The following is a 22484-nucleotide window of genomic DNA, read 5'->3' as shown; positions in this document are numbered from 1 at the left end:
AACTCACAGAGAGTGTCGAATTTAAGCAAAAAGATACACAATTGAAGATTCAATAGTGTGATGAACGGAATCTCTATGAACGCTGACATGCTGATGATATGCCGAGAGCAATCTGCATTTTTGAAGGCAGTCGAATTGTAAAGATGGTGTCGTCTATGACTATTTGGGTGCACGCCATTCCAAGCGCACAAAGGATCGAAATAGACCAGAATCGACCTCTATAGAGTCGATTGGCTTCATAGCCATGTATTTCACTCTATTCGCGGCAATTGCAACATGTTATAAGTGTGAATTAGAATTTCGTGCTTGACTTTTTGATATGGAACTTCAGATTTATATCTTAACACATTCAATCCTCTGAAACCGTCATTAAATATTTGTACTAGCTTCCAAGGTATAGAATATAAGTTATTCTATTTTGATTTTCCTTGTTAAATTTTTAATGACAGGTTATTATTAAGGAAACTACACTTCCAGTAGTATTAACGAAGTAGATCACACACTTACACAACCCATGAACAGGAGCGAAGAAAAATGGGCTCGTTTTGTTTGGTTCTAATTACACCTCATGAGAAACCATCAAGAGCTAGTTTCATGAATTGTAACTTATAATCTGATATATACACGTTTTCTCTTATCATTGAAACCATAAAGCACAATAATGACAAAATCTGCATTTTGTTAATCGTTATTTTACCCATTAAACACCTTTATTTGAAAACCTGTCACAGAAGGAAAATATTGCATAGATAACAACGAAAATATCTTATTTTTCTCTTTCTAACATATGGATGACTGTATCAATGTATTATCAAAGATTAATGCATTTGCTTTTTTATACTGAGTTTTCATAGATGAAAAAAACAAAGGATCAGTTTTTGTCGTGCTTTGTATATAGACTGCAGACTTCATAATGATGAGTATGCTTTACAACACAGAGTAGTCTTTCGATTTGCAAAAATACAGATAACTCTACTATATCCCTGATATATTAAAGTTACGCGCCCAAAAGGCTCGCTGAAAAGTGTAACTGAATGATGCAGTTCGTGGATGGTAAGATGCTTTGCAAAAATAGATTTTCACTTTGCAAACATCAAGATATCCCTGATAAATATATCTGACTCATTAATCTAATATGCCCGAAGGGCGCACTGAAAAGTGTAACTGAATGATGCAATCTGTGGCTGATAAGATGGTTTAAAAAACAGGCTGTACATTTGCAAGCATCTAGATATTTCTGATATACATCTCTGATATAGTGAAGTTACGCGCCCAAAGGGCGCGCTCCAACCTACAACTGAATGATTCAATGCCTGGCTGGTATGATGCGTTTTGTGCAATTATTAGCTCGTGTCTTAATTAAAAAAACAAACACTGGACTCCCTCTTTAGTATTTCAAAAACATGCCGACCTCCCATCACCAAAGTGAAAAACAGGGTGACCCCCATGGATCCACCCCCAAGGCTGAAGAAACTGACCAGTCCCTTAATCATTAATGTTTCCGCTTGCTTCGCGATGTTTCTACTGCCGTTTTCACGTCTTGGGCAAGCAGATGATTGTATTCTGGCAATCACCGGCACGATGCAATAGATAATAACAGATTTCTTTGTCGTAAGAAGTAAAGTTCTGTGAACAAAACCAGTGGCAGATGTTTCCTAGATTATTGCTACATTCAGTATACCAATCATATCGACCGTCAATCGAGACTGTCTGACTTCTTAGTATTGTCAGTATAGCTGTGTGGCTTTAATCTTGACACGGACTGAATAACGAGTACTGATAGACTATACAGTAACAACTTCTGAGGGCTCTTTTCCATAAAGAACTCGTAAATGAAACCGTAGAATGATACTGACATTGACCTACTGGTGTGAGATGGTCTGATTAAGCATGATATCCACATGTCCAGGTGATGATATAATGACTTTACATTTTAAATGTCTGCAAATAACGACTGTAAATAAGTATATGTTGACGAATACAGGCTAACAAGAGACAATGTGAGGCAATATGTAACGTTTATATACAAGAGATAAACGGTACGACTTCTCGCTACCCATTCCCAGATAGTGAACTATAACAGTGTTTCATCATATTTCACGCCGACCTATTAGAAAAGAATTTACCTCTGTTTTCAAAGATGCCTGTGAATGTATTTGTACTCCAGGCCAGAAAACCTTTACGTGAACATTTTTATGAAAGAAATTTCACAATTAGAGGTCGGCATCAAATTAATTCCCCCATTGATAAAATTGAAGTCGTATTTGTTGTAATTGTCTCGAGATCTAGAACTTATGTACCATTTCTCAATTAATTTTAAAAATGTTAAATCATAGAGAGTGAAGAGAACAATACTTAACTACTCAAAATGGAAAAATAATATGTGTGTATACATAGAGAGAGTAATATTTTCAAAAGTCTATAACATTTAAAAATGTAATTCTAGATCGAAATTTCCCCTTTTTTGAAAACCTTTGCAGCTGCCAAAATCGTTCGCAAAATTTCAAGAGCATGTTTGTTTCTTTCAGGGTCATCTTGTTCCTCGGGTGCTCTGGTATCCACGTTTGCAATTGTGAAAATGTTAGCCTTGTCAATGCCGCTGTCATTTGCCAATATCTCCCGTTCTTTCTCGATGGCTACATGGCGATCCTGGTCTCCCTCTATCTCGTCGATATGTGTGATGATTGCGAACACAGGTATACCCGTTCCTATAGGGATCAAAAAGGGCAAGACATAAAACAGAATTCTTCTTCATTTTCTTCTAGGGAGCAGAATCGAACTTTTGCGACAATTTTTATCTATGAAACTGTAAATCATTCTCTTTTGAAATCATGAATAAAAGTATGTAAGCCCCCTCCCCCCCCAAAAAAAAATGTTTCTGGTCCTTGACATTCAGCAAAAGTGATGCGGCGATGCAGTTTTCTTTTTTTTCTTTTTCCCCCTTTCTTTCTTTTATTCCTGACAATGCTGGTTCGGCACCATTGATGCAACAGTTATTGTCTTTTATCACTGGCTGCATGATACTTCCGTTTTAGCATTTTTGGACATGCAAACATGGATATCAAGGATAGCTATACGTAATGAGTATGTAACCCCCCCCCCAAAAAAAAAAGCCATCACGCGCAGGTTCTGAAATAAAGCGCGCGATGACAAGAAACGATCTATTTTTTGGCCTAACCATGGTGCATGTTTTTCGTATTAGAGAAACAAATTACCTCAATTTTACAGACACTTAAAAGAATGACTTTAGCTTGAAAATTAGCCTAAGTAATAAGCAGACCAGCAAGACATTGTAAAGATTTGAGCTTTCTGTCGGGCGCATTCTACCTTAAGGTAAATTTGCACGGTGACCCCCGATTTCTATTCTTGAATTTGAAAGAGAATGGCTGAAAGATTCCCTAAGGAAAGTTTGAGAAAAAGTTTAAGTCTTTCTCTTTCGAGGTGCATACTACCTTAATAAGGTTTCATTCAGGAACTCGTGCGAGCCGAAACGTGTTATAATCATATGAATAATCATTGTTCGCAAGAAAACCAATGTTTTTCTGTGCTATATACTACCTGCAATCTTATCGACTATCTTCGTCCGTCTGTCGCAAGCTTTCGGGGATATCTGGTTCAATTAAACCGGTGAACAGTTCGGAACAACTTTGTACTGGGGAATTTGAAAAGTGCCATTAACGCATGCATTCATTCTGGAACGAATAAAAATGATGGCGGGGTGGTCTGCGACGGAGGTAGCTGATGATAACTCAGGACTTTCTCGATTTTTCGGCGAGAAAATAGGAAAAGGTTTGTCACAAAACCCACGTTGACCGACCACATTCGGGTTACCTGTGTCGACGTCGGCAAAAACAGTCTGTTTCTCTTTGCCATCGACCCCGTGAAACAGATTGTTTAGGGCGACTCTCGGGCCCCCGGGCAACAAACGCATGCTGTTATACTCTAATAGCCTTGTTGATATACTATTGACTGACCGTGTTTTTTTGCTGCTTCATGGAGAGAATTTGGGATTCTTCCAGTGGTTGTCGAATATTTTTGGATGTAAACAATGGCAGAGATTTTGTCACTCTTTTTTATGCCAGACAAGAAACTTGGCGTAAGTTTTTTCTTCCATGTCCTCTTGTAGTTGATAGGATGATTTTCTGGTATCTCCCCAGTCAGGATCCGTTCGAATATCCTCTCCATTCTATCCGAGCCGTTTCTATCCAGGATGTCCTCTAACCCCAGCCCAGGTACGTCATAAATGGTAAAACTGCAGTTACCAGCCTCACCACTCTTGAAGACGTAGGGAGAGTACACTCGCGATGCTGTGTGCCCACTCGGATGACTTTGAACTACTTGGTATCCGCCATGGAAGGCCTTTAACGAAGAGAATGGCGTTCAGGTAATTGACAAGTTTTCCGTAACGTTTTAGTGGATGCATGAATAGTGCATGGCGTTTCAAATTTGAACGATCAAATTTCTCAGGCCATACCTGGACAGCGTGGTACAAAGGTGATACTGTCGAGATATTGATTCATTTTTTTCATGTTCATTTTCATAAATGTAAAGTCTCCTTCTAAACATACGACCGGTTGGTCAATAAGTGAATAATGTGAGAGATTAATTAGATAGCATCGCCAGTGGCTAGCTCACCTTAACAAATGTGTTTATTGTAGATGATTTTCCGTGTCCAGGTGGACCAAACAAGGCAATACTTTGGCCAATTATTTCCTTAATTACGTCATCTGTGTATGGTAAAAGATCACATAAAAGTTTCAATGTTCTGTGTATTGTAACACTTAACAGATAGAGGTTTGTTCAGAGGTAACCGAGCAGAAGATACGGACATGATGTCGATGCAGAATTTGATATCTCAATGAACAATTTTTCATTGAGCATCAGCCCTGTTCATTTTACTCTTCAGAGAACCAACATTTTCCCCAATGCTATGTTCGTTGGATGCACACAATCATATTAATTGAGCATAACGTGATCATGGTTAGTTGTCAATATTGTGCATCAATAAAACATAAGCTTATTGCGAAAAGCATGCCATCTCTTTTGACAATGGCATTGCACATTGAAGTATGGATGTATGATGAATGGTACGCGCACTCTTGCTATCCGGGCAGAGTACATTTGTAATCTAAAATAATGTAAAACAGTGCTTACAACGCCTTGGTTCATATGGATTCCCGACTGTCCAAAACAGTAGCATTCGCTTCAGTGCGCGCATACTCTCCATTCTGTTCCATCTCAATTCCGTGACATGTAATTTTTGACATTTGACATCAAAATAGGCCGAATGTAACAAAACTTGTTGTTGACGCTTTGCTCTATATATCAATATCACAGAATATACTTTTACAGAAATAAATAGAAGAAAGCCTGTTTTGCATGATTGCCCGGCAAAACTTGTTCAATCGTTTAGCATTGCTACGAGAAGATACACGGGTCAGTCACAATCAGGGTGCTCTAGACAGATTTCGACATGTTACACTCTAATATAAAAAAATGTTGAGCAAAATTTAATGAAACATTGTTCTTAATATGAAACAATCAGTAGAACCAAACAGGCCCCATCGAAAAAATGGAGGTTTTGTGATGATTTTGAGCTGAGTAGTGAAAAAAGTACCTTAAAAATGGGTCAAAATGGGCGTTACGCTGTTTCATCTGAAAAAGCACATTTTGTAAACTCACTTTTTGAAACTGTTAGATTATTTTTTCGATTATTCATAATATTTAAAGTATCACGTAGCATTTCTTCTTTCTTTTACAAGTTATTTCATCTTAATACATGGATTTGAATAGAAATGGCGTGATAGCAAATGAAATTGGTGTGTCGTTACGCTTTTTATATTTTGACAACAGCATTGATTTATCCCTCTATTATCACTTGTAAAACATTACCCTACAATGTTTCCTACAAAATCTATTTGATTGGAAGACCAACTGTGATTAGTTGGTACTAAATGTTTATAGGGTCAACGTAATGACTATGAATGACAAATCATGAAAGTTGCCCACATTTTTTGTCCCAAAATTTTGTAGTGTCCGTGACACCCTCATAACTTTTAGCCATATTCAGATAATAGAGATCTGATGTCATTAGCCAAAGTGGCCCTGTTTGCCTTCCTTATGTGTTATAAAAATATAATCCATTTACCACTTGTATTGTTTCAGCGTATCAAAAAGGAGCCAAATGTAGTGTCCGTGACAGCCGTAGTGTCCGTGACACCAAATCCATACATTACTTGTTACAGTGATTTAAGCTGGTAATCCTATTGTTTACCAGCTGAAGTTACATTTTTATAAGACAGTAACTTAGTTTTTGAGTGAGACATCAAATGAAATATATTAAACCAGTGAAAGATGTTTTTTCTACCTTTTAAGATTTTAATGTTAAAAAAACTGTCCAATGAAATAACGGTATAGGGTTTCAAAAAGGAACAGAAATAGTGTTATCAGTTATTCCCCTATATTACTTTAAGATAGAAATGTTATTTATAGTGAAATTAAGACATAACACTGAACAAACTAATTTACTTTCACATTAAACCACTTTCCATTTGCAACTGGCTTCATGTCACGGACACTACACCTAAGAAGTGGTTAACCATTTTTTACTGCATTTACATTTAAGTTAAATTCACCTGACATCTGAAGTAAACTTCATAGACCAGAATAAATCCCTTTAAAAAACAAAAGACAAAATGTGTTTTTGAATTATATAAGGGGGGGAGTGGTTGCAAATCTGACTATTTATGATGATGCTGCAGTAGTGTTAGCCCCAGTACAGATCTCTGTCAACAGTGATGCATACGAGGGGAGGGTTTATGTCCCTTCAAATTATTTTTCTGTTTTAACCCTTTGTTTGCACTATAAGGCTGTATTATTAGTGTTTGATGAAATTTCAATCGTGTGTTGGTTGTTAAGGGAAAGCTATGGTTAGACATAGTCGGATCTATCATGTGGTTTCTATTGAATGCTGTGATCCTGAAATCTGTTTGGAAACCCAGGTGTGTAGTTTCTCCTCAGTCGCAAAGTTCTGTCTTTCCTAAGTTGTTGTGTCAGATATGTTGTTGCTTTTGTTATACTTGTTGATGTTAATGTTTTCACGTGTTATTGGCTTCAAATAACGTCAATGTTTCTATATTTGTATCTTGTGTTGAGATTATTGTTAACGTTTTGTCTCTTTTAGTGGACTTTGTTTCGACAAGTGTGTCTTTTATGCTCTTGTTTCTTTTTGTGGGTTATTATTCAGACTTGCTTTCAAGTCTTTGGGCTATTAAACAACGAATTCTACCGCCAAATATATGGCTGTTTAATGGGCTTCAATGCATTGCTGGGGATTGCCATGATTGCATTTCATAAATTGACCAGATATAAACTGCATATGCTCACGTGTTTTACAATAGGTTAATTAATAGTAGTACGCTTCACAGAACAATGAGATATGTGTTATCACTATATGTAGCAGGCTTTTTTTAAACTTCACGCAGTACTCTCAGAGTTTAATCACCAATTACAAAACTTTATTTAATATGCAAATGAGCTGTCAATTAACTTGACACTACTCAATGCTTTATGGGACAATTAGATATCCATCAGATCAATATTTGTAGCACGTTTTATTTTATTTAATGCTGTAATTTTAGAGTAATGTCACTTATTACAAAGTTCATTAAATATGCAAATAAACCCTACATTAACTTGACACTGTTCAATGATTCATAGCACAATTAAATATTTATCAAATCAATATCTGTAGCACGTTTCACCAAATTTTAGTGCCGAAATTTCAGAGTTATAAACCTAATAACAAAGTTTATTAAATATGCAAATGAACCCTTAATTAACTTTATACTACTAAATGCTTTACAACACAGTAAGATATCTGTCGTATCAGTATGTGCAGCAGTTTTCATCACATTTGATGCAGTTATTTCGCAGTTATATGACTAATTATAAGATTTCATGGAATATGCAAATGAGCTAATTATTAGCTTGACACTTCTCAATGCTTCTCAGTACAATTGGATATTTATCAGATCCACATCTGTAGCAAGTTTCATCAAATTTAACGCTGTAATTTTGGAGTAATATCACTAATTACAAAGTTCATTAAATATGCAAATGAACCCTTAATTAACTTCACACAACTAAATGCTCTACACCACAATTAGATATCTGTCGGATCAGTATCTGCAACAGATTTCATCACATTTGGTGCAGTTATTTTGCAGTTATATCACTAATTAAAAAACTTCATAAAATATGCAAATGACCTATTTGTTAACTTGGCACTGCCAAATGCTTCTCAGTACAATTAGATATTTATCAAAACAATATCTATACACAATTTCACTGACTTGGGTGCCGTAATTTCAGAGTTATATACCTAAATACAAAGTTCATTAAATATGCAAATGAACCCTTGATTAATTTCACACTACTTAATGCTTTACACTACAGTTAGATATCAGTCGGATCAGTATCTGCAGCAGATTGCATCTTATTTGGTGAAGTTATATCGGAGTTATATGACTAATTACAAACCTTCATAAAATATGCAAATGAGTTATTTATTAACTTGACACTGCCTAATGCTTCTAAGTATAATTAGATATATATCAGACCAATATTTGTTGCAAGTATCATCACGTTTGGTGCAGGAGTTTCAGAGTAATGTCACTCATAATAAAAGTTCATTAAATATGCAAATGAGAAGATAATTGACATGACACTCACAGTATCATCATAATGTTCTTAGATTGTCATCTGTGAAAAGTTTCATGAAATTTTGTGCAGTATTTCTTGATATATGTCTACACTGTCATTACCGTCTCCATAGGGAAACCATTGTATGGAAAAAAACGATATTGCATAACTTCATTAATATGCAAGCCACACTAACCAAAATCTAATCAGTTCTTGCAAGTAGCACATGGTACCTGTGTACCAAATCTGACTTGAATTCGTTCAGGCGTTTTTGAGTTATCGTGTAAACAGACAGACAGACAGACAGACACACACACACACACACTACACACACACACACACACACGGACAGACAGACAGACATCGCTATGACAATAGCCCACGTGTTTACACACGTGAGCTAAAAATGGAAATCATCTCTGAATACCAAAATGTGATTCACTTTCGGAAAAGATTCAGAAATGACATTTTCATAATTTTTACTGGAACAAAAAACCAACTGGCAGAGTTCAGCCATAGAATAAACAAAATGCACCCAACATTTCCATTTACAGTTAAGAAATCACTAGAAAAAGTAACATTTCTCGATGTCAAAATTTTGAAGGGCCCAAGGCACAACCAAGAAAATATTTTGGATATTAAAACCCACACAAAACTAATTGGAACATTCCAATACCTGCACAGAGAATCATGTTACTCAAATCAAATTTTGAAGGACTAATTGAATTGAAATTCTCAGATAGTTCTGTACATCCAATAACCCAAACCGTTTCAAGGAGATAGTTGATTCTTTACAAGCAAATTAATTTACAGAGAATACACGGAAAAAGAAATAACTAGAATTACAACACAAATCAAACACAGGAATTGAAATCAACAAAAAGTACAAGAAAATTAAAGAAGGAACAAACAAATAATCTAATCTTCACAACAACATATAGGCCATACATTAAAACAAAAGACTTGAAAGAAAGTCTTGCAAAATATTGGGAGCAACGTGAAAAGGACGAGCCATTAAAAACCCTTTTCCCTGAACCCCAATAACAGCCTACAAAAGAAACAAAACAATTAAAATAAACATTTGTCAAAAGCAAAATTCACAAAAAACTTCAACACAAAAAAACGACGACAAGAACAAGCATATAAAAATCAAAATATCTGACACAACAACTTAGGAAAGACAGGACTTTGCAACTAAGGAGAAACCACACTCTTGGGTTTTGAAACATTGATTTCAGGATCACAGCATTCAAAAGACACCACATGCTAGATCCGACTATGGCTCGCCATAGCTTTCCATAAACAAACAACACACGACTTAAATTTTACCAAACACAAATAATACAACCTTATAATGCAAAGAAGGGGATAAAATAGAAAAATAACATTGCGGGACATATATCCTCCCTTTTTATACATCACTATTGACAAAGATCCATAATGGAGCCCACACTACTGCAGTACCACCATAAATAGTCAGATTTGCAACCTCTTTCCCCCTTATATATACACAATATATGCTGACCAAATACATAAAATACTCCAGTCACCTACAAATATCACTATGAGTGGCAAGAGAGTATTATATTACACTCTTCATGACTTCTGATATAGAGAATTCGTGTTTAATATTGTCTGTTAAAACTGATAAAGAAGTTGCCCCTTTAAGTATTCAAATGTGTAGTGTCCGTGACGCTACTGAAATAAAGATCACAATAATATGTTGGAAACCAAAAGTTCAGTAAATCATTTATTGTTCACTTTATAGTGATACCAGGACAGTTTTGCATTGTGTAGCATTTTCTACATACCAGTTATCATTGTCTTAATACCAGTTATCTCAAGATTTTTTGTATTCAGTGTTGTATTTCTGATAACATTTTCTGGTTATTGAAAAATAAAAGAACTGCAAATGTGTCTACAAGATGAAATTTTGACAAAAGTGAAACACTCTAGAGCAACCTGATTGTGACTGAGCCGACAGGTTTATTTATAACACGTGTAGGCCTACTTGCCCTTTGTCACCGGAGGAATGGCGAGTTCTATTGCAAATTCAAGAGTGTCGCAGCTCAGATCAGAAATCTTCTCTGGCGGTCTCAGTCGTCGATTCTCTGCGCCAAAAGTATCAAACTTTGTGTATATTAGTATTTCGCTGTTTGGTTTCCCCATAATGTACCGATCATGATCCGGTACATTGTATTTCCCAATGTTATGTCTCACTTCTTTTATTAGGTCCTGGACTGTATCTGTCGGTCCATACTCTGTCGGAACAGCATTTCTTGCTCCCCTGTGTTTAATGTAAATTGTATCGAAAGCTGAAAAAAATCAAATCTCATGTTTTATAACAAGTGAACAATGAGATACAGTAAATAAAGTATTCTTGCAACTTTACCAACCATTTCCTTGTGAATAATAGCTTATAATATTTCACTATTGAGATATGTAATTCATGTACAACATGGAACTTTTGGATAGCAAATATTGTCACGGCACTTCTTTATGCATCTAGAAATGTGTTGAAATGCTTGCTTGGTTACCATATGCGACAACCTGATATTCTTGCAACGAATACTCAGAAGCTGACCTCTCCCCATGCTGAACGTAGAACGCACCTCGGGGACAGATATTCGGACTCTCAAACTTTTACAATGCTCTTCTGATATACCACATGTGGCGGTTCATTTTAAAGCTCTTGGTGTAAGAAAACTTTTCACCGCCTTAGTTGTTCGAATTTCAATTTTTTTCTATTTTTCTGAATTTAAAATTTATTTTGAATTTAAAATGGGTTATTTGTTTCTCTAGTACTAAAATTTGCACAGTGACCCCCTTTTTTATTCTTGATTATGAAAGAGAATGGTTGAAAAATTCCTCAAGGAAAGTTTGAGCGAAAGTTTAGGTCTTTCACCTTCGATGCACAAACTGCCTTAAACCGGCAACTCTCGGTAGGGCCCTACCGAGAAAAATCGATAAAAATTGGCGTAATATGGTATCTTTGTGAACAAAAAGTAGCAAATTAAAACAGCTGGTTGAACACCTCCAAAAATAGAACGTGCACGCCACATAATGTAAACATTGACTGCACGGTGACTTTACGTATACTATTTTCACCCAATTTTACGGTTTACTTTCCATACGATACATCCACTCATTTCCCCCATAGGTTTGTCTTGAACATAGACTTTTTCGAAGTCTTACTGGAGCAGAGGTTCGGCGCGGCGTCGCCTCGGATTTGTACAAACCGTGATGACGTTGCCAGGCGATCGATCGACACTCCTTAGATCTCATGCGTCATGGTATTTATATGTTTCTCGTCCGAAAACGAAGCGTTTGTCATTGTATTCTGCGCGTTTTTGAATGATTCAACATAATGCATATCATGGCAGTGGCAATAGCTATCCGCATCTTTGTATACGGGTAAACGATGCAGAAATCCAACCAGTAGTTTTTCTGCCACGGTATTATCGGAGTTTTCCTCGGCTCAGTCAGTCATAGTGTACATCACTCTTGCAGGGAGTCTTGATTGCAGAGTCGTATTTGCCTTGATATAAATGAAGCACCGTTTTGTCCAAACGCCGTCCTAGAAATGCCGCATTTCAGGAAAGAACGGGAAAAAATCAAAACAGTTCTGAAAGAACAGCAAATTCGCCTACTAGATGTCCAAATTTATCGAGTGTGGTTATTTCAATGGATGACGTTGGACATTTACCACAATGCTCAACGGCCGAGTCGTCTACCAAATTTTGTAGAGCTTTTGTCTTACAAACAATCCTTTCCTTATTCGACCTTAGTTTAGCGAGGCAGGGCTGTGTCTCCATTATAAAACGTAGTTTTCCACAGTTCTTGGATGGTAGTTGTAGTTTCCTTTTCAAAATTTCGTTGTCTCATGAACTCGGCGCTGTCGCGGATTGGAGGGTACCGACGACTATTCCCCCGGCTTCGATTACAAGTTTTATGGTGACTGAAATGAAATGTGGTGTCGATTTGTTGTCTTATGATTATTTCAAAAAGCTTCTGAAAAACACTTATTTTAGAAATCCAACCTGTTAATATTTAATCACCTAAAATAAAATCAGAATAAAGTGATCGCATGATCTCTCGGAGTATTCATTTCAATGTTCATCCCTCCTTATAAAATGGTGAGTTCTAGTATTTCACTACTTTGAACGATCCCGCCAAAATCGAGTGCACTTGCACTTCTACACTCTCCACGCAGTCGCGATACTAGTTCATTACAAACGCGTGGCAGTCAGAGTCAGACTGCTAATCACACTATGTCAACTGGCTTTATGAAGATAGCGGTCACTGATGAGCACTAGAGGTAGCCTCGGGAATTTTCTTTGCCAGGAATGAATTGGAGCTAGCTGTGATGGGGATCGAGCATGGACATTTGAGTGCAACTTATGGGACTGATTGGTACCGTGACCTCTGCTGCCGCCTGCGCGACGTTTGTCAACTCGACGTCTGATCAGCATAAGTGACCCAGCAGTGACGACCGAATATGCCGAAGGCGATAGCAGGCGTCAAAAAAAATCCCGGTTTTGTCAGCACATTGGATTCCGGAGGCTACTTGTTTTGTGTTACATAGGCATGCACGGCTTTAGATCGGGAAAGAAAATGTATATCACTTTTGGAAACAGCTAAGCGTAAGCGATAGTTACGCATATCGCATTGCGATGATTGCGCTTTCAACAGTACGTTGACTCGAGGGTAAAACTTGAAATTTGAAAAGAAGACAGAAGATATACAGACAGTGTAGACAAAGTGAGAGATCATGCCAGAATTTGTGCTGGTACTTTTCCGTGGTCTCAACCCGAACATACCAGACGTACTTTATGTCGGGCATAAATGACAGTATTCTTGACCGCGGAGTGACGTCACTTTCACCTCACGCACGCGAGTGAGGTGAAATGGGATTTGACTATACAGGACAGTGAACAATGCAGAAATTATGTGACAAAGTACAGAACTTAGGGACGGACCATTAGATCTTGGGAGGGGGGGTGGTCAAAAACAGAAAAAAAAAATTTTCAGAGCAGAAAGTTAAGAAAAAAAAAAATCTTCAAACTAGTTTGCAAAATAAAAAATAAATAAATAAGAAGACAAAGGCGTAAAAAAAAAATCTGCAAAAGTCTTTAAAATTTTGAATTTTTTTTAGATTTTACCGACAGTAAGCAACTTTCTGTATTTTTAATACATCCTCCCGCACATTTTTAATTTTAATTTATACATTTAGAGTGACTGTATCCCTTATACTGGAAGTTGTGATTATCTTATCTTTTCAGGACTTTTGTATTCTGATCACTTGAAAATTATGAAATTATAGACCCTGTTTTCTACTTGTTTCCTGCGTACAAACCAAGCAGGTACACTAGGTAAAACATTGAAACTATGGTATGGTTGTCAAGACAGAAAGTTGTATTTGCCTTTTAAGATCAAGGTAAACAGATGCAGGCCACATCAGTTTCATTTTTTTCACAGCATTTTATTACAATGATGAATGCAAGAATGGGTGAACAAATAGAAACACGTCAATAATGATAAAACAACATATCAAGTCATTATGTATTATTTTGCTTTTAAAAAGGCATTTTCAATTCTTTTTTCTCAAAAAACAGTCTCAAATAACAACAGCAACACATGTTATAACATTCAACAATACACTACGTAGAATGCCATCTATCCAACAAATCCCAACACAAAAACACATAAAAGGGTTGAACTTTGAAAGTTTCGATAGCAAATACTGAATAAATCTGCATGGTTAATCGTTTTTGTGTAGCAAATTTCAAAGAAATTGGACAAGCCCTTTCAGAGAATACAGATTTTTTGACCATGAATGGCATAAATTGCCCAAAAAGACAAATATTGAAATTTCAACACATCTATACACATCCAATCAATTTGGACATGCTGCTACAGAGAAATAGATGTTTTGATCAAAAAAGGGCAACAATTGCTCTAAAAACACAAATATGCAAATTTCACTATATTATTTAGCTTATTTTAGCTTCTCAGCTTGTCAAAATCAATTGTAAATCATGAGATATGCATGATGTTTGGTGGGGTGAATGTAGGCATTTCACCATGCAGTAGTAAGGGAAGCCAGGAAACCAAAATAGTCAATTTTCAAAAGTGTACGAAGCTACTGAGGAGCAAGAAGACCATGTTTCAGAGGAAGATGTGTAATCCGAAAAAAATGCTCCCAAAGTGCCACCAAATAACACCATTTTAATCTCTATTTTTCAAAAGCTCCAACAGCAGCAGGGGGGACACCCCCCTCCTGACCACCCCCCGCAAAAATACTCCCCAAGTGCCACCAAATAACACCATTTTAATCTCTATTTTTCAAAAGCTCCAACAGCAGCAGGGGGACACCCCTCTCCTGACCTCTTCCCAGTGACCGCTTGCGTGGCCGCTTGTGGTGCTTGGCACCACATGTTTGCCCTCTTTATCTTCAGACAGCGACGAACGAAAAAAAAATTATAAATCTGAAAATTTACTCTGAAAAAAAAAATTTGCACAGCTAATCTCAATTGGAAAAAAAAAATTTCAGAAATTTACAATAGTAAAAAAAAAATTTTCACAATTTCATTGTGACCACCCCCCCTCCCAAGGTCTAATGGTCCATCCCTTAGTGTTTATCATTGACATAATGTTGAAACTTTGAATACTGTTGTAAATGTTGAAAAATCCACACTTCATATTTTGTTCTCACGGCAGTGTGACGCAAAAATCACGTAAAAATCCGCAAGTTCCCGGATGTCCGCGGTCAAGAATAGGCCTTCCTGTTTGTAAAATGTACGGCTCAGGTAGGCCAACATAAATGAAAACGGACCTTTTCAGGACCAACAAATTTTCCAGAAAGAGAACTACCTTATCAAATGTGTTTGCATGTATTTATTATACACAGTGTGTGTGCGTTTGTATCTTTCGGTACGCTCCGAGTATTTGGTGTTTTTTCCCCGCGTTGAACAATCAACGCTACGTACGTAAAAAGTAAACAACGTATCGCTAATGACTCATTCGCAATTTGCATATCATGTCAACCATGCAGATTCAAACTGAACATCGAACGTTATACCGGCGATATTACCGGCAAATATTTTATCCTTTTCCTGGTTCCAGACGTCATTTCAAATTTAATTTCGTCAGAAACCAAGTATATTGTGCTCCAAGTACTTATACACATATCCCTCAATTTCCAAGAAAAAAAGTAATCGGTAGATTTCTAAATTAACGGTTTTTATTGACGACGTCCAGAGCGTACCGAGTACGTTTGAATATCCCACCATTATGACCACTCTCGTAGGTTCTCGCGCTTTTATACGGGAGTTGGGGCTTTAAGTCTCCCAGTGTTCGGAAAGAAGCTTAAAGCGCAGTGGTCGTCGCGCTGCGCGTGCGTGATTTTTTTGTTGATAAACATAAATTTTTGTAAACATAAGTCTTCTCAACTTCAATAGGAGTGAGATTGGAGCAGTCCCCCACTTTGTTAAGGCCTTTGTAAGACTCAACATCATGCAATAGTAAAATATTAAGATCGGAAACGAACTTCAGTGGTGTATTTCTATCTATAAACTCGTGTAGAGCTACGAACATTGGGACACTACACTCAGCACATTATGTCGCTGAGTTTACAGCACGCAGACAGTGAACAAATGGGTTTGATCGCGCGCGGTCACGCTTGTTGTACACAATGCTATGTACAGTACAGTAAAAATACATAACTAAAATGATCAACATTGCCTATATATGTAGACCAGCAACAAGCACAATGCCTAACACAAAAATTACACTCAAGACCATGATCGGCAAGCCAGAGCAGGACACGTGAGATGTTGTTGGGAGACGAAGTCACCGTGTTGACGTACACGGATATAGAGAATCCGGTCCCACAACGTACCGGCCCGCTACGACTTGGCCCACAACCAACTGTTGATCACCATGTCTTACTTCTCCTAGTATTACGTGGTAAGAAATAGTAAAATGACAGGAAACAATAAACAAAACGAGCGGGTTTTCGCGGCATTTGGCAGGGAAATTGCACGGCTACACCGTGCATAGACGTATCGAGAGATCCTGTGCCCCGGTCCTGTGCACGGTCATGGCAGTGATCCAACCGCTAGCTGGTGTAGGCCTACCGGTGCTGGGCAAACTTTGTTGTTGTACCTCCTGATTGCCGGGTAGGTCTGAATCCTCTTTCAAGTGAGATAACCCCCACATAACAAGAAGACCTCTGAAAGGTCCTTCGCTTGACTTGATACCTGTTCTCGGAATTCTCGTTTGCACCCCCAAACGGGGTAAACTTTGTAGTTGAGTTGGATTCTCCACAGCCGAGTGTAGCGCGTCATATACCCGGTTTGACACGGACGTTCATAGTATCATACAGACCACGGAACGGAACAGATGCAGAGATGCTTCTTGCTGCAGCGGGCATTGCTCTGCGAGCTGTAGATTTCTGTAGTTTGGGTTGTTGTCTTTGTACTCCTGTCGGGCCTCTTGAAATGAAAGCTCTCGTCCTTGCTAGCGATGTCGAAAACTAGAGCCCGGTCGTTGATAGTCTGTTGGCGTATACATGCGTACGTCTAGCTCTATGGCTCGAGCGATAACAGTAGTCGAGCCCCATTCAACTGATTCAAGAAAATCATGAGCAAATGTGATCTCAATCCAGCGTGCAATCATTGTTCAATATTCAGCAGATATTTAACTTAGAGTAATTGACCTTTTATTGCGTGTTACATTTGGATAGTTGGTATGCTTGTGACAGATCAGCCGCCATTTTAACAAACGGCAATATCGCAAACATTACAATCAACCCGTAACATGTGCGGCGTTCTTGGATTTGTTTACAACAGAGGGGGACCCCCTCAGGAGGATGCGCAGCGCGACGACCACTGCGCTTTAAGGTTTGGTGCGCCCTTTATAGTGCGCAAGGTATTCTGCGCACTATAGAGGTCAGTCAACAGTCCGCGTCCGCGACGGCAGGGAAATTTGTTTCCAGAAAATCAATAATAAGGCGAAGTCAAGCTCAAAAAAAATTTTAAGAATTGAACAAGGTACATAATGAACTTTATGCCGTTCATGTTACGAATTCAATGGCGTACAGGTACTTTGTTTCTTGTCAGTGGCAGCACAACATCGTTTGTTACAGTTTGAGATTTACGTAGCCTACGTATGTTATGTATAAACATGAACAAATTTGATGCCAAATCTAAACTCCCACGAATAATATCGATTCCCAAATAATGTAAGTGAATTTATGAAGTTCTATATGCCTCGCAGCTGACCTGTTTCGTGTATTCAAGAAACATTATCATATACCTATGCCCTGTATTGTGTCTGTACTGAGTTCAGTGATATGATTTATCATGTTGATTTGCATGTCAATGAAGTGATACGCCTTGTTGATTTGCATATGAAAGGAATGATCAGCGCGTCTTTCTTTCCTTTAATTGAATATTTGCATATGAAAAAGTGATACGACCTGTTGATTTACATAACAAAGCCTGATACGGCCTGTTGATTTGCATACCGGACTACTTACATGGTGGTGCGCTAATCAAAACAAACCATGGTGCCCGTCTATGATTTTCACATTGACTACGATTTCGTGTCCGATCTCCAAAAGTGGCAGGGTTTGGAAGCATAGGGAAATGCGGGGTAACTAAATAAAACACATGTGTCGATATCGGATTAACCTGCTAGTAGTGCTACCAATTTGAACAAATTAAAGAGCAGAGCATCACAACGTACGGGGACTGACAGATCGATGACCGATCAGCTGTTCCGTCCGTGCTAAGCGTAGACGCGCAGACGACAAGCAAAAAGTGCTATCGGACATGTCGGAGAACCGGCATATTCAAAAGCACAACTTTCAAAAATATCATGTATTCATGGTAAATGCGTTATGAAATATAATACCAAACACAACACTTGCATGTACCGTACCGATTTGGAAGTAAAATGAACTTCATTTTACACAATTTTCATCAACTGAAATATTTTGTGATTTTCATGAGACACCGGTATAAGACGGTCACTATAACAACAACCTTGCCATTCCACCATGTCTGTCAGCGAAAACCTGCAGGAGCTTTTCAGTCTGTCAGATTTGTTAGCTGCGGAAGAAGTTTTTGACAATTTACCACCTCAACCCGAACAACAACATCAACGGTATGTAGAGTTTACTGAGAGTGACTGGGAGGAGTTCGTCAGTTTACAAAAAAGAAAAATACCGTGCGAAACACCAACACGGCTACCAAACAGTTTCAGCTATGGTTGAATGCTATGAGGCCAAACGAAACCCGCCGAATATGTGACATCCCTCCTGCTGAGCTTGACGACTATCTGGCAGCGTTTTTTTAGGGACTCGCCAGAAGGACGGCAGCGACTATGAGCCAGATACACTTACCAACTATCAAAGAGGTATCGATCGGTTTTTACAAGACAGCGGCTACGGGTTTTCCATCATACGCGACAAGTTGTTCGAGAAGTCGCGAAAATGCCTCGCAGCCAAAAGAGTAGAACTTAAAAAGCACGGAATGGGAAACAAACCAAACGCAACCGACAGACTGACTGAGGAAGAAGAAAAAATTCTCGTTGACAAGGAAGTTATCGGCCGAGCAACCCCTGAAGCTCTCTTCAATGCAGTGTGGACTAACAACACCAAAATGCTCGGTTTCCGCGGCGGGCAAGAAAATCGTCAACTGAAATGGGGTGATATAATGCTGAAGATAACCGCCGGCGGCCTAGAATATCTCGAATTCAACGAGCGGGAAACAAAAACGCGATGGGGGCAAGCAGGAAGTTCAACACGACCGTTTAACCCCAAGATATTTGCGACACCCAACGCCATGAACAGCTGCCCGGTCGAGACTTATCGTAAATTCGCTAGCCGTCGTCCTCCAGAAATGAACACTCCGGACAGTCCGTTTTATCTCAGTATCAATTACACCCCACGACTCATATTTGGTACAAGAAAAATCCAATGGGTCAAAACAAGTTGGCTAATGTTGTCAAAACGATGTGTAATAAAGCGGGAATCTCCGGGAAGAAAACTAATCACAGCATGCGGAAAACGGCCATAACAAATTTGCTCCACGCCGGGATTCGAGTTATATATTTGGTCCAATCTACGTACTCTGCGCCAGGTTTGCGCCAGGCGCATAGTCAAGAAAAGGCACTCTGCGCCAGGGTTTGCACCAGGCAGCTGCGCCACCCTTTGCACCATGCAGTCTGCGCCATGTTGAACTCTCGGGGTTCATCGGTACGGTCCTTTTGCGGCAGGCAATCTGCGCCATTTTTGCATGAAACTTGTACTCAGAGTTGTACAGAGAGTGTGTTACGTGTTACGTGAACCATTAATGTTGCCACGTCCACGTTCAAGTCTCCACCATACAAACGTCGTAGCAAGCGTCGTCGTCGTGATATACGATTCTCCGAGTTCTGACAACTCCCACGACTGTTGATCTTCCGAAACCAGATATTTCCAATTTCGTTCGTGCACGTATTCATGAGATTTCACACGCTGGACTCAAACATGTGACTGTTGTGTTTCATTGAAGTTGAATTTGAAATTGCCGTGCTTGTTTTTTTCTCGCCAGTTTATTGACTCTTCCAGATCAAATATCAATTTAAAAACATTTTATTCGTGATTTTGTTAAAATTGTCCATCCGATTTTAATTGAAATTTTAACAAAAGTTTTCCAATTGCATGCGTATGTGTAGGATATATCATTGTCAACAATGTCGCTCCCGATGTAGTAATTAATTCGTGAGCTGTTCAGCCTGAGTTTCGTAGTAAAGAAATTTTGAACTTACATCGATACAGTGTCTGTGTAGTGAATAAACCATCTAAGATGCTTCATTTTCTCTGTGAAGGAAACTTCGGTAGATATCCTACATGTTTGGTGACAGAGTTCAAGCGTTTCTCTGCTCAACCGTAAAATAATTGTCAATGAGCCAGCTGATTGATTACGTCAGACGCTAGTATATCAATCCGCCCTAGCGAGATGACGCAAACAAATGTAGTCCATCAAGAAAAACCACAGTTAAACGTATCATATTTTAATATACGAGATTTATTCATTCAATAACGTGGGCATAGGTATATGATAAAGAGGTTATCCCTCGATATCACCTCTTGGTGGGGTCGTATTGCTGCGAGTGCGGTTGTGGGCCGCATCACACGAGTCGAAGACGAGTGTGATGCGGCCCACAACCGCACTCGCAGCAATACAACCCCAACAAGAGGTGATATCGAGAGATAACCTCATATTATCCAATTCTAATCCATTTGAAAAAATGTAAAGATGTACCGCGAATACAACTACGACGTCGCGTGCTAGCTACAGTCAGTGGCCATGGCCCAGCCAAAATAAAAAAAAATATTGATTCATTGTTTGATCACTTCAGCGGTACCTAATATGATAACAGTGTATTTTGAATAAAGAGAGCTTTTTCTTACACATTATAGACTTGTCCAGTAGTTTAGTTTTCAAAATGAATAAAATTCCATTAATTCACCAATACACTGTGACTGATGGTATATCAGTCTTACAATGTTGTCTAGGAGTTTTTGAGTTCAAGATAGGAAAACACCCTCACTAATGCCCTATTTTATTTAATCATGTTTCCATTCAACGTATTAAAGCAAAGTGATACCGACATTTCATCATTATTCAGTCCAAATAATTTTACAGCAATCTCACAGCACTGATACAAAAAAAACATTGTATGCATGATTGTCACGGTAGAGTCACATTCAAAAGCTGAAGTAAACTTGATTTAAAGGCTTTATTAATGCAATTACTTGTTATGTCACATATTTTATCATTGTAAGTTGTCAAGAATTTCACAATTTTAGAGTATATCATGGAAATATTGCCATAAATTATGAAACATAATTCTCATCTTTGCCTCCCGGGGGCGCACTTCAACATCAAAGTCTCCCGGTTTTAGAACTTTTGGCTATATCTAAAGAATTAAGGTGGTGACCCCCACTTTTTTTTTTGGATATACTTTTTGGTCACTTATCTCTCGATTGAGGAAGTTTCATCAAAATCTATTGGCGGGAAATACTAAATTCTACCATGTCATTTCTTAATTATTCAGTCCATTGTTATCCTATGCATAAATATGAAAATCATGAATTTAATGATTGGATATCTCAAAAATTTTCATGGTGACACCCTAATTTTTGTAGACAATATTAATCTATATGGGGTTCTTGGTCCTTCCAGAAATTTTTATTGAAATCTATTGGTGAGAAATAAAAGGCACACCAAACCTTAAGCTTACCTGTGTCAAACTCAACTTGGCAATCACTAAAATCCATTAACATCTCATAGTGTTGCACTTTTCTTCCCCTTTCCATGTCTTCCAACGCGTACACATCTATGTCTGTTGCATTGCACTTACTTTTATCCAATCGAAATTCTTGCCGTTCAAGGATCATAGCAGCGAGATCCGAAACTCTTTGCGATGGTTGATAGCCCAATGGAATGAAATTACGCCCGCCTTTCGCGTACCGTACGTAGACAACCTGTGACTTTGCCATGCTTCTGTATTAGTCCGTTGAAAATAAAAACAACCAAAAGACTTAAAACCAAAAAAAAAAAAAACAAGAAACATAGCTCAGTTTGCTTTTAAGAAAAACACGTAAATTTTTCACTGGCGGTTCTCAAAGCATCATTCAATCCAGAATCAACGCCTCATTGCTCTAATGCAATGTTGGACCAGATGTACAAGTAGAGCATAAACAGTGTTAGACTTACCTCACGAGT

At 38.2% G+C, this 22484-nt stretch overlaps 1 protein-coding gene across 1 annotated transcript; it reads right to left on the bottom strand.

Annotated features, from left to right (window-relative positions):
* Positions 1-707: 707 nt before the first annotated feature.
* Positions 708-22232, bottom strand: LOC139131470 (uncharacterized). The gene is made up of 5 exons (XM_070697523.1): positions 22000-22232; positions 10719-11018; positions 4636-4727; positions 3975-4359; positions 708-2708 (listed from the first exon to the last, which is right to left on the bottom strand). The coding sequence occupies exons 1-5, from the start codon at positions 22154-22156 to the stop codon at positions 2443-2445; spliced, it is 1200 nt and encodes a 399-aa protein (XP_070553624.1). The 5' UTR covers positions 22157-22232; the 3' UTR covers positions 708-2442.
* Positions 22233-22484: the final 252 nt, after the last annotated feature.

The sequence above is a fragment of the Ptychodera flava genome, chromosome 4 (genome assembly GCF_041260155.1).
Source record: "Ptychodera flava strain L36383 chromosome 4, AS_Pfla_20210202, whole genome shotgun sequence".
NCBI classification, from domain to species: Eukaryota; Metazoa; Hemichordata; class Enteropneusta; family Ptychoderidae; genus Ptychodera; species Ptychodera flava.
Note: the sequence above shows the minus strand (reverse complement) of the source record. Positions and strands in the feature narration are given on the sequence as shown.